General features: G+C 53.4%; 1 protein-coding gene across 1 annotated transcript; it reads right to left on the bottom strand.

Moving 5' to 3' along the window:
* Positions 1 to 4,144: 4,144 nt before the first annotated feature.
* Positions 4,145 to 7,440, bottom strand: LOC144266675 (glycine N-acyltransferase-like protein 3). Its single transcript, XM_077820134.1, has 5 exons — positions 7,365 to 7,440; positions 7,052 to 7,193; positions 6,426 to 6,676; positions 5,940 to 6,060; positions 4,145 to 4,601 (listed from the first exon to the last, which is right to left on the bottom strand). Exons 1-5 carry the CDS (start codon positions 7,438 to 7,440, stop codon positions 4,145 to 4,147), a joined length of 1,047 nt encoding a protein of 348 aa, XP_077676260.1.
* Between the last annotated feature and the right edge of the window lie 4,941 nt (positions 7,441 to 12,381).

Here is a 12,381-nt window from a genome sequence, read left to right as displayed (position 1 = left end):
GTGGCCCACCACCACACTACAAGGGTCATCCCCAATTCCATCACGTCAACCGCCTGTGCCTGCCTTCCTGCCTCTCCTCCCAAGGCCATATTGTAACTCTTCGGGTATATACACACGCATGGCGTGACCGTCTCTGGTGTCTCTCAGGGAGAGTCCACCAGATGATTTGCTACATCCTGGCACCTGAGCCAGGGCAGGAGAAAGCTTTTTCAGAACAGAAAAGAAGGGGAAGAAGAAGAAAAAAAACCCACCTGAAGAGGAAGCTACCTCTTCAGTGCACTTCTCCTCATCTCTCCCAGATGAGACTGTGCTTCCCACCCCGCATCACTAGGTGAAGATTTCAGAACTTTCTGGATCTTACCAAGAGGGAGGCAGACGAGCTGCAGATTCCCTTACAGGAGGTGGCAGATACATATCACAAGTTGGTGGAAGTTCTGCACATTACTGTCTCATCTAGAACTGTCCTCCCAATTAATGAGCTGATTCTAGATCCTACCAAAATCATCTGGCAGAGCCAGCCTCCATAGCACCAACCATCAACAGAGTGTAAACAAAAACAACCCTACATCTCTACCCAAAAAGGCAGACTTTGTTTTCAGCATCCGCAACCCAGCTCCATCATAGTGGATGTGGTTAATGCATGAAGCAAGCAACATAATGCCAAGTCAACTCCATATGATCAGGCTTCGCAAGATGGCGTATTCATCAACAACATTACTGTTTAGAGTCATAAATTACCAAACTGTCATGGCCAAAACAATTTTGTTAATCTTGGGAAACCCAGGATGTTTCTGAAACATTACTGGAAACACAAAAAGAACAGATTCAGACCATTCTTAGAGAAGGTCAGTTAATAGCCAGACAGGTCCTAGAGATACCACTGGATGTAGCTGTTACAGCTGCTCGCCCAGTCTCCATGACAGTGGTACTGAGGTGGGTTGTGGGTTGTTTTTTTGTTTGTTACACCTCTCTAGATTGCCCAAAGAGCTACAGACTTCCAATGTGAAGGGCCAAACTCTTTGCGGAGAAGACAGATTTTCTCTCCACATCCTGAAGGATTCTCAGACCGCACTACACTCCTTAGGAATCTACACTGTGGAACAGAAGAGAAGATATACCTCTCAACCACACCACAGATCACAATCTTCTCAACACTCACCATCTCTGTGCTGTTATGAGCCACAGTGTAAGAGGTCCAGGGCTCAAAACTGAGAACAGGCTGCACCCCATTTTTTCTCACGACAATAAGTGAATACTGAATTCAGAGGTGTATCAAGATATAGCCACCCTTTGGGGAACCCGGCCTATGGATCTCTTCGCTACTTATCGGAACAAGAAAGGTCCTTGTTACTGCTCCAGGGTCGGCTTCGGGAAACATTCACTGGCAGTTGCCCTCACCTTCCCAGGGGACAGGGCCCACTTGTATGCCTTTTTTCCCAGTTTCCTACCCTATCCAAGATTCTGTTGAAAATTCAACAAAACAAAGCGAGAGTTATTGTGATTGCCCCTCTTGACTATGAGAAGTCTGGCTCCCTTACCTGATGCAGATGGCAATATGCCGTCCTGTTCCTCTGACGTCAGCCCATTTCTCACCCTCTCTCTCAAAACAATAGGCTGACCCTTCACCCCAACCCATGGGTCCTCCACCTCCAGGCTTGGATCTTTCTTTGTTCCAAGGCTTAGAAGCAGAATGCTCTGTCAATCTGAAACACATGTTGCAACACAACCACAAGTTGACCACTCCACATACCTATCTACAAAATGGAAACGACTCCAAGTTTGCACCATTCCAAACGGACAGACCCAACCTCTTCTTTCCTCCCTTTCATTTTGCACTACATTTTAAACTCTCACTCAGCTCCCTTAAGGTACATCTCATGGTGAAAATGGCTTCCCACTTGGAGTTTGCTCAACCACTAATGCGTAGATTCTTTAAGGGCATTGGGACTCTCTTCCCCCATATGACATCACCTGCTCCAGCCTGGGACTTTAATCTAGTTCTCAGGGCTTGGACTAGACCACCCTCCGAGTCCAGGGCAACTTGTTCTCTCTTATACCTGTCCATGATGACAGCATTTCTAATTGCCATCACCTCAGCTAGGCACATAGGAGAAATAGCGCCCCTGATGGCACACACATCATTCACGGCCTTTGTCTTTTAAAAAAAAAAAGTAACTCTAAGGCCATATCCCAAGTTTCGCCTTACTTTTTCTGCACTTTCCATATGACTCAACAGATCCATCTCCCTGTTTTTTTTCCAAAACTACATTGTGAGAACTGGGAGACAATTGTGCATATGCTAGATATTAGAAGGACATTAGCATTCTACTTGGACAGGACTAAGGACTTCAGGAAATCCCCTAAACTCTTCCTTTCATCCACAGAAAGATCCAAAAGCTCTGTGATATCTCCTCAAAGACTATCCAAATGGGTCTCTAGTTGCATTAATCACTTAGCAAGGGTGCAACTTGCTTCCATCCATATGCACTCCATGAGATCAGTTCTTACGTCAATCACATTCCATAGGGATACCCCTATCTCCCCAATCTATAGAGCAATGACTGGGGCCTCTGTCCATACTTTCATAGAACATTATGCGATCACTGAAGATTTGGCTACTTGCACCATCTTCGACTCCACAGTGCTCTCTGTTTTAAAAGACTCCGCTCCAAAGTCCCAGCTTCCAGTGGTGGGTACTGCTCCGGAGTCACCTAAAGTGGAGCACCCATAGGGACACTACTCGAAGAAGAAGAGGAAGTTACTCACCTTGTGCAGTAACGATGGTTTTTGGAGATGTGTGTCCCTATGGGTGCTCCACAACCCGCCCTCCTCCCCTCTACTTTGGAGTTCTCTATGGGGCTCTGTGGTAGAGAAGGAAGTGAGGGGGGTTCGCCTGTGCAGTGCTAAAGAGCCTTGAGGCAGACCACAAGGGAGGGAGAGCACATGCGCGGGCTCAACGGGACACTGCTACCAAAGGGACACTGCACCCATAGGGACACACATCTCCAAGAACCATCGTTACTGCACAAGGTGAGTAACTTCCTCTTGTGAGGCCCTAGCTGTAATTCTGCCATCCCCGTCACCCACGAGGTCCCAGCCGTGCCAGGGAGTGCTGCCACAAAGGGGAAATACTCAAAGGTGTCCTCAACAATCAATTTAATTGCAGCTGGGATCACAAAGCCCCAATTGCTTCCTGCTATCAGTCAATGCCGGTGGGTGGAGTTAAGGGGATTTGGGTGTCTTGGCTGTGTGGTGCTGAATTTAACACATCTGGATTGGGTTTGAGTGTGACCTCAGGCCGGAAATCTTTGGGGATAGTGAAGTTTGCTTTGAGGATAATCAACATCCCCAGGAGGTATTTAACCCATGAATTACTGAGACAGACTGGCCCTTGAGGGAGTCCTTGGCATGGGAACACTTTCGGGCTGGATAGTATCAATACGGAACAGGTATTGTGTGTTAGAAACATCATGCCCGGCACGTTGTGCTCAAGGAGATGTTGTTGAATGGGGACCTATTGCACAGCCCCTCCTGCCCCGTTTAAAGCTGCTACTGTTTGTATTGTCCAGGAGTGGCGAAAGGAGCTGATGAGAGCAGACTGCAATGGCAAGAAACGTGACAAGCCCCAGAGAAGCGGGGCAGAGGGAGATCGGGAGATGTCTCTGTCAGGGTGTGGGAAGGGTGACACACTGACTGGCGGAGTTAGAGATGCAATAGGCTGAGCAGGATGTCCCAGGGAAAGCAGGGGAGCAGAGCAGATGCAGGAGGAGGGTGAGCATGTAACTTGATTAGGTGGAAGATCATTGAGCCATTGCTGGCGTGTCTGGAAGAGGAACTGGGATGGGGCAGTGTAGTGGAAGTGGGATGGGGGTGCTGTGTGTACGGGTCTTGGGGGGTAGGGTCCACCAAGGAGGGCAGGTTACGGTGCTCAGGAGAGTAGGACAGACCCTCTAAAGATGAGTATTGGGCTGTGGGGGAGGGCAAGGCCTTTGGGGCTGCGGGTAGCAGGCCCCATGTGAGGCTGGCGCTGGAAGATGTTACTGGTTCCACTGGGCATAACACTGATCCCCAGACTCCCCCACACCCTCCCTTGGCTTCCCTTAGCCTCAGCCTGACAGGTCCCCTGGGTGGCTAGGCTGGGGACTCATGCGGGGGCTGTGCCCGCCTCTGGGCTGGGGGTTAACGTGGGGGTTCTATGCAGTGCTATGTTCTGGAGGATGAAGTGGCACCAGTTGGGCTGGCACTGGAAGCCCTGCCTCTCCTGCAGCCTCTGCATGGGGTAGTTGTCCACGGCCACGTGGCAGTAGCTGGGATAGCCCCATGTGTGCATCTGCTTGGCCATGACATTCAGCAGCACCTGGATGTAGCCGCGTCCCCGGTGCTGGGGCAGGGTGTAGCCGTGAGTCAAGATGCCAAATGGGTCTGTAATGATCCAGCTGACAGGGCGTCCAGCAGCGTCCAGGAGGCAGACACTGGGGAAGTGGCGGATCAGGTTGGCCAGGTACATCCTGCTGTTGTCGTTCCCCCCAAAGGCCCACGTCTCATTCAGCAGGTCGGCATGGGAAACATCCAGGGTTGACAGCCTCACAGACGGGTCCAGTCTAGGGGGGCAGAGAGCAGCAGGACCAAGCTCCAAGGATCAGTGATCGGGAGTCAGACCCCAGAATCATGAGGTCGGCCCTAAGATCATGAGGCTTTTTTTAAAGATTACGTTGTGATTGCTGGTGTCCCTTGATAGTTGAACTCCTTCCACCTCCGCGTGTTGCCAACACTCCCAGATTTATTATTCTTCCCACTGCAGAAGTTCCTAGTCCCACATCTCTCCATCTCCCATACAGCAATTCATTCTGCCCCATCAGTTCTGCCCCCCACAGTCACCCATCAACTCTGTCCCCAGCCTCCCCTCTGCACCTCGTGATGTTGTTCCACCCCTCCCAGCCCTGTGGGGGCTGCAGCGAGCTCCCCTCTCCCAGGCCAGGTGTTCCAGGGAAGGGGGAAGCCCAGGCACCATCTTGTGCCCATTGCTCACAGGAAGGGATGGGGAGCAGAAGTGATGTCACCCTGAGATGCTAAGCAATTCTTGCTGCCTCTTCCCCGCCTCCCCACTCCACCCATGACAAGGGTGTCACATTACTGCGGGGAGGGGCAGGGAACTCTTACTGCAGCAGCTGTGAGAGGCAGCCAATCAGAGGGGGCTTCCCCCCCTGGCAGAGGGGAATTCCCATGAAGGTCATCATGAAACCCCGCCAAACTCATGGGACTCAGCAAAGGGGGATGCTGTAGCCAAGTGGAGGGGGGAGTTGGCTGGCTCAGGGGGTGGGGAATGGGACACTAACCCACACAATGGCAGCTCTGCCTAATGTCCCTTCTAGTTAGAACTGAGTGTCTCATTTCCCTTCCTGGTAGAGACGCCCCCTGGGTATCTGCCCCTCCTGGGGTTCTGGCTGAGGAGCCGAAGTCTGAACAGGCTGTGGACCGGGAAGGTTCCTCTCCATCCTGGTCCAGGACAGATGTGGTGAAGGGACAGATGAGCAGAGTCGCTCATTGCCCAAGCCCAGCCAGGGCTGATAGCTATTTGCAGGAGTGCCCTTCCCCAGGGGCTGTGGATGGGTCCCATTGGTGGCATAGAAGTCATTTGCATCAGGGTTTTCTGGAAGAGGCTGGGGCCCTGTGCAGCAGCTGAACAGGGCCCTCCCCATACCTGGCCCCACCCAATGGCTATGCTGCCCAGTCCCAGCGGGGTCCCTGAGGGAGGCTGGGCTTAGCGCCAATCCCACTGGGATTCCGCTGGCGGCAACAGGGCCCCAGGCCCTGTATGGGGAATAGCCAGCCAGAGCGTGGGTATCCCAGTGCCATGCTGGCCAATGCCCCAGCCTCTCAGGCTGTCCCCTTCCCTACCACACCCCCTGTGGGGTCCTGTGATGCAGGCAGACACTGACCGGATCTCAGGCATGGTGCTGGGATCTGGGTGGAGGTAGGTGAAGTAGCGGGATGCTTCCAGCTGGACTGCCTTAGCCTTGGCGATGTCCCTGGAGGCCTCGTACACCCCATTCTGGAGCCCTGCAGGTGGCAGGAATGCACCGTGAGCAGTGGGAACGGGGACTGTAGGGTGGTGAGAAAAGGGTCCATATGTGTGGGGAGCTCAGCCTGGCACAGGGGACAGGAGTCTGAGCTTCCAATCCCCCTAGCCCCAGCCCTCAGGGAAGAGGATGTGGTCAGGTGAGCTGACCGCTGCCCAGCCCTCGCAAGGGGCTGCCCCATAGGTACCTGACCCCAAAGAGCTCATGGGAGCAGCTGTGCAGCCTCGGGGGAGCTGAGGGCTTCGGGGCTGGCACTGTAGAGTGGGATCCAGGGGTTGGGCCCAGACATGATGTATCTGCTCAATCGCTGTGTGGCTCTCCCCAGTCCTGTGGGGCACATGTTACCGAGGATGCAGAAGGCCTGGCCCCAGTTGACGGCACTGCCCAGCAGGGCCCGGTTGGCGCCTAGGTCCCGGTAGAACGCTGCGTATGTGTTGGTGTAGAAATCAGCGTCGTCCGATGCCACCTGTTTTGTGGCCCCTGGGCTGGTATTGCAGGGGAGATCCTGAGCGTGGGGGAGACGGGTCAAAGGGGCTGGTGACCCGCACACCCACTGGAGCCATGTGATGGGCATGGAGCCATGGAGGGAGCTAGAGCTACCCAGCTCTCTGATTAGCTGTCACAGAGCCCGCCCATGCAGTGATTGGCTGACACGGTGCCCACCTGTGGTGTGATTGGCTGATACAGAGCCAACTTGCCCTGTGATTGGCTAGGAAGGTCCCACTGGCTACACTGGGTGAGCAGCAGGAATTGGTGGTGGGTTTGGACTTTGGGAGACACGAGAGGTGCAGGAGCAGGTGGCTGGGAGAGTAGACAGCATCTTCGGGGGAGGGGCCTGCCCCTCTAGCCTGATCTCTAACCCATCTCCCAGGGGAGTCAGAGCGACCTTCCCCTGCTCTCTGCCCCATGGCTGGGGCGGGGGTTGGGGGGTTGAGTCCCGTCCCGGGGGTGCGGGCAGTGGGGCTAGACACAGCCATGTCACCTGCAACGTCTCAGGCAGGAGCCTCCGTAGTGTCGCCTCCAGCAGCTGCAGCTTGGAGGAGCAGCTCAGGATCAGCATCTCTGTTGAGATGGGCCCTTGGCAGCTTCCAGAGGTTGTGGCGTTGGGGGCACCTGCGCAGGTGGAGGAGAGAAATGTATCAGTTTCCTGTGTCTGTCACCACAATGTCACCCCAGAAGCTGGCAGGGTGTGTGTAACCTCCCACCCCTGCAATGACAAACCTGCAGTAACAAAGCAGTCTGAGTGCAGCCCCTGTGCTCACCAGAGACCCTATAATAACAAACCAGTCTGTGTGCAGCCTCTGTGCTCACGAAAGTTCCTACAGTAGCAATCCCTGTCTGTCTGTGTGGCCCCTGCCATGCCAGGGCTGGTCTGTGCAGGATTCAGATGCTCTCAGTAGCTCCCACTCACCTGGGCGGTCTCTGTGCCACGGTAAGGGGCAGCCTCAGGGAAGATAGGGGGACAGGGTGTCCGTGAGGCAGTGAAGTCCTTGCCTGGCAGCAGCTGGTCCTGTCCCTGCTGGGTTTCTCCCTTGGAGGCTGCTCCAATGTTTTATCCCTGAGCGAATGAACCATTAACAGTCTGTGGCTGGCCCGGAGCTGGGGCAGCCACGTCCCTGCAGTCACAAGGCACCATTGGGATCCTTCCCTGGGCAGGGAGGGGCGAGAGGGTTTCCTGGGGCCAGCGGAGTAGAATTCTGAGGAAACACGAGCACAGCCAGGAGTGGGGCATGGGAAAACCAGTTCTGGTGCCCCTCAATCCAGCCCCACAGCCCCTGCTGTCCCAGCTCTGGCCTCCCACCCAGCTCTGCTGATGCCCCTCAATCCCAAACTACACCATCTGCTGTCCCAGCCGTGGGCTCCCACACAGCAACTCCTTCCTAACTGAGAAAGAAAAGGAGGACTTGTGGCACCTTAGAGACTAACAAATTTATTTGAGCATAAGCTTTTGTGAGCTACAGCTCACTTCATCGATGCATCCGATGAAGTGAGTTGTAGCCCACGAAAGCTTATGCTCAAATAAATTTGTCTCTGCCAAGCTGCTCCAGCTAACCCCTCTCCCATTCAGTACAGCGACACATAATGTGCGGAGGACAGCTGGAGCCCAGGGGCTCTTGGCAGCTCCAGGGGCAGAGATAAGAACCATGGGCAGGCACCTTAACTGGCACACAAGGGAGCAGGAGATGTGGACATTTCACCTCATTACATCACTGGGTTGTGCACGTTGTGTCACTTAACGGGGCATAGGGTCTTCCTGCCTGGGGGACTGTCATCAGTGAGGTGGGCACGAATGAAAGGTAAAAGACATTGTAGTGTTAGACGGCATCATGTACCCGAAGGGGACGAGGTTGAAGGGGTTGTAAAATTGAACAGATGTGATGTAGAGCAGGCTCAGTCCGTGTCTACACTGAAAACGCTGTAGCAACAGTTCTTCTGCTGTCCTAGCGCTGTCTGCACAGGGAGTTGGGTCGGTGTGACAACTTCGCTCCAGGGTGAGGATTTTTCCCTGGCTTGATCTGCCTTTGTAGTCTAAACTCGCCCTTAGCATCTGTGTGCTGGGCAAGTGTAGGGAATCACAGAATCATGGAAGATTAGGTTTGGAAGAGACCTCGGAGGTCATCTAGTCCAACCCCCTGCTCAAAGCTGGACCAACCCGAACTAAATCATCCCAGCCAAGGCTTTGTCAAGCTGGCCCTTCAGAACCTGGAGATTCCACCCTAGGGAACCCATTCCAGTGCTTCACCACCCTCCTAGTGAAACAGTTTTTCCTAATATCAAACCTAGACCTCCTCCACTGCAACTTGAGACCATTACTCCTTGTTCTGTCATCTGCCGCCACTGAGAACAGTCTAGATCCATCCTCTTTGGAACCCTCTTCACGTAGTTGAAGCCCCTGTTCAGTACAGTGCAATGACAGAGCATGAGTAAGTGTATTATGGGTGTATCGGGGCATTTCTTCCCCGCTCCCCACACACGCTACGTAACAGTGAATTAGTGATAATGCTTGTGCTTTGTAACGTTTGGAGTGTGTAGTTGGTCTATGACCCAAAAATGTGGCGGTTATTTGTTACATGTGTAAAAAGACTGGTGTGTCTCTCTCCTTCCCCCTCTCCAGCATACCCTGCAACATTTAGTATTCCCTGCCCCCCACCAGCATTTCCAGCTCACCCTCACCTTCCAATCGCATTAAGCCATCAGCATTTTTGAAGGCAGTGGTGCAAAACAACCACTGGTAGAAGCTGTGAACTTGAAGAAAAGTTGTTTTTGGAGTTCAGGAACCCCTTGATCAAATGATCTCAAATGTGGGTCACTAACCCTACGTCGTACCCCCAGGAGGCATCCCAAATTTCAAGACAATCCAAGTAAGCATGAGGAATTTAGAGCACCTAGAATAATCTGCTTTGAAACAAAAATCTTAATTTTAATCGTAGCCAACCTGGTGCTCAGCTGTAAAATTGTATGAAATTAACCAGCAGCAGCTGCTTTGCTATCGTGGGGCCTATGGATCTCAGTGTGATGGTAACAGCTGAAGGAGAGCACCCATTGAGATAATACAGCCTGGGCCAATGGCTCCATTCATCTCGGTGGTGTTCTCAGCCCTCCTCTCTCAGTCAGTGCTTGGGAGCCCTTGCTATACACCAAGCCTGTCCATGCTTAGTTCCTTGCCCCAGTCTAGTGGTGTGGGGGCAGGAGAAGGAGCTCAGCTACTGTCTAGAAGGGCAGGGGAGGCAAGGAGAAGGACTCAGCCCATCGAAGTGGCACAGGGCCCCCCCCAGATCCCAGCACACATGAGGGGAGGCAAGGAATGGGGTCAGACACCCCAAAAAGGGGCAGGGACCCCAGATCCTGGCACACACAAAGGGCTCAGAGACCCTGAGAGCGACAGCCCCCACAGATCACAGTGGATGCACAGGGGCAGGGAAAGGGGCTCAGAGCCTCCTAAAGGGGGAGGGCCCCCCAGATTCTGGCTCATGTGAGAGGGGCAGAGAGGTAGGGCTCAGACACCCCCAGAGGGAAAGGTCCTCCCAATCCCAGGGCACATATGGGAGGGAAGAATATGGGCTGACTGACACCCACTCACCCTCCCTCCCACCACCAGATCACCTGTCCCAATATCCCACCCCCTCACCTGAACCCCCAACCCCTCTGACCTCCCCATAATCCTCCTCCCTTTGCTGAAGCCCCAAACTCCTCTATCTCTATTTCCCCTCCCAGCAAGCATTCACAGAGGTCATTTATTTATATGAACTATTTTAAGCACCTTCTGAATCTTCTGGTATCCTGCAATTACATTTTCCCCACACCCCCAAATAATAAGATTAAGAACCCCTTTGGCAGAGGCTGGTTATAGCAGTAGGCATGGTTCTTTCTCTGATTTCTGCCAAGGGTTGGCTTTGAACTTTCAGCCTTCAACCTCCTTGATACTGTAATGCCCCTGCTTTGAGCTACATGGGGCCTGGGAGCTGTGGTTGGCATGTAGCTTCATTGGATGGGAGATTGCTACAGTGGCTAGGAAGTCTGAAAGCTAAAGAAGGGGACAGCAAAGGGGATCTGGGATGCGGGGTGCTATGTCTATAGGGCTATGGGCAAGTTCCATCCAAGGAGGCTGGTTATGGGGCTGCAGCGGTTGGCCCCATGGGTAGAGTCCTACCAACTTCACAACCATGAAATCTGGTCTCCCCCATGAAATCTGGCTATTGTAGGGGGGGGTCCCAGGATTGCCACCCTTAGTCCTACACTGCTGCTGGTGACAGTGCTGCCTTCAGAGCTCCGGTGGCAATACCGCACTCCTCCTAACCCCCTTTTGGGTCAGGACACCCACGGGGTCGACACCATGAAACTTCAGATTTACAACATCTGAAACTGTGAAAATTACAATTTAAAAAATCCTAAAACTGTGAAACTGACCAAAATGGAGCATGAATTTGGTAGGGCCCCACCCCTGAGGCTGGTATGTGCTCTGTTACAGAGAGGTGCTGGAGAGACGGGAGATGTTTCTAGTTCCATTGGGCCCAATGTGGAACGCTGGATTTTCCTGGCCACCCTGTTGGCCCTCAGCCCTGCCCCATGGAGGTTGCTGGGGAAGGGGACTTAGGTAAGAGGTGGTAGCTGGTGCTGGGTCAGGGGGCTCAGACGGGAGCCATCACTGGCTCTGGAGTGTGGATAATGATGGCACAGGCTGGGCTGGCGCTGGAAGCCCTGGCTCTCCTGTAGCCTCTGTATGGGGAGGTTGTCCAGGGCCAAAGATAGGGCAGCCTCATGCATCTGCTTGGCTCTCATGGTGCTGAGCACCTGCATGTAGCCGCGCCTACGATGCTGGGGCAGGGTTGCAGCCATGCGCCATGGTGTGACAGGATCCCCGGAGTGTAGCCTGGGACTGTGGGACCGCTGTGCCCCCCTGAGCTCTCTCCAGCCTGGGCTGTCTCTCATAATGCCTTGTAATCTTAGTGACCAGCAGCAAACCTCTGCAGGTGCTGTTACCACTCCGCACAACAGCATGTGGAGCCCACACCGTAACCGTGCCTTCGTGGATCACAACTGAGGATGCCAAATTCAGGATGAACTGCTGAGAAATAGGGCAAACACAACCCAAACCTGGTTGTTATTCTTTTATAAGATATAACTGTGACAGGTTTGGTCACAGAGACCCCCTTGGGACTGTCACCTGATGTGCTGGAATTACCTCTGAGCCCATTTTCCCGGCCAGCTTGGGACTCCAGAACCCTGCCTTGTTGAGCCAGACACACTAGCCTGCTGCAACACAGACCCAGATCTGGTCCACACCCCCAAAGCTGCAGACTTTAACCAAAAACTGCTCAGCAGGTCACCCCTCTTCAGCACCCAGACACCCAGTTCCCAATGGGATCCAAACCCTAAATAAATCTGTTTTACTCTGTATAAAGCTTGTACAGGGTAAACTCATAAATAGTCTGCCCACTTTGGCCCCTTTTCTTGGCAGATATCCCCAGCATGGATTTTAGGGTCCCATTGAACCTTTCCACCAGCTCATTGGCCTGGGAGTGGTAAGGGGCCGTCTTAAGCTGTCTCACTCCACCCACACACCTTCCATAACTCATTGAAGAACTGCGACGTAAAATTTGCCCCCCGATCAGACAAAATCTCCTTAGGGAAGCCCACTCTGCTGAATATGGTGAGCAGGGCTCTTGCTGCCATTTCAGCCTCTATGTTAGACAGCACAGTTGCCTCGGGATACCGAGTGGCGAAATCCATCACCACTAAAATATATTTGTTCCCCCTCTGAGTGGGGCACGGCATAGGACCCACTATGTCCATTGCCACC

Source organism: Eretmochelys imbricata, chromosome 6, assembly GCF_965152235.1.
Source record: "Eretmochelys imbricata isolate rEreImb1 chromosome 6, rEreImb1.hap1, whole genome shotgun sequence".
In the NCBI taxonomy this organism is placed as follows: domain Eukaryota; kingdom Metazoa; phylum Chordata; order Testudines; family Cheloniidae; genus Eretmochelys; species Eretmochelys imbricata.
The sequence above is the reverse complement of the archived record's forward strand: the minus strand, read 5'-3'. Positions and strand labels throughout refer to the sequence as shown.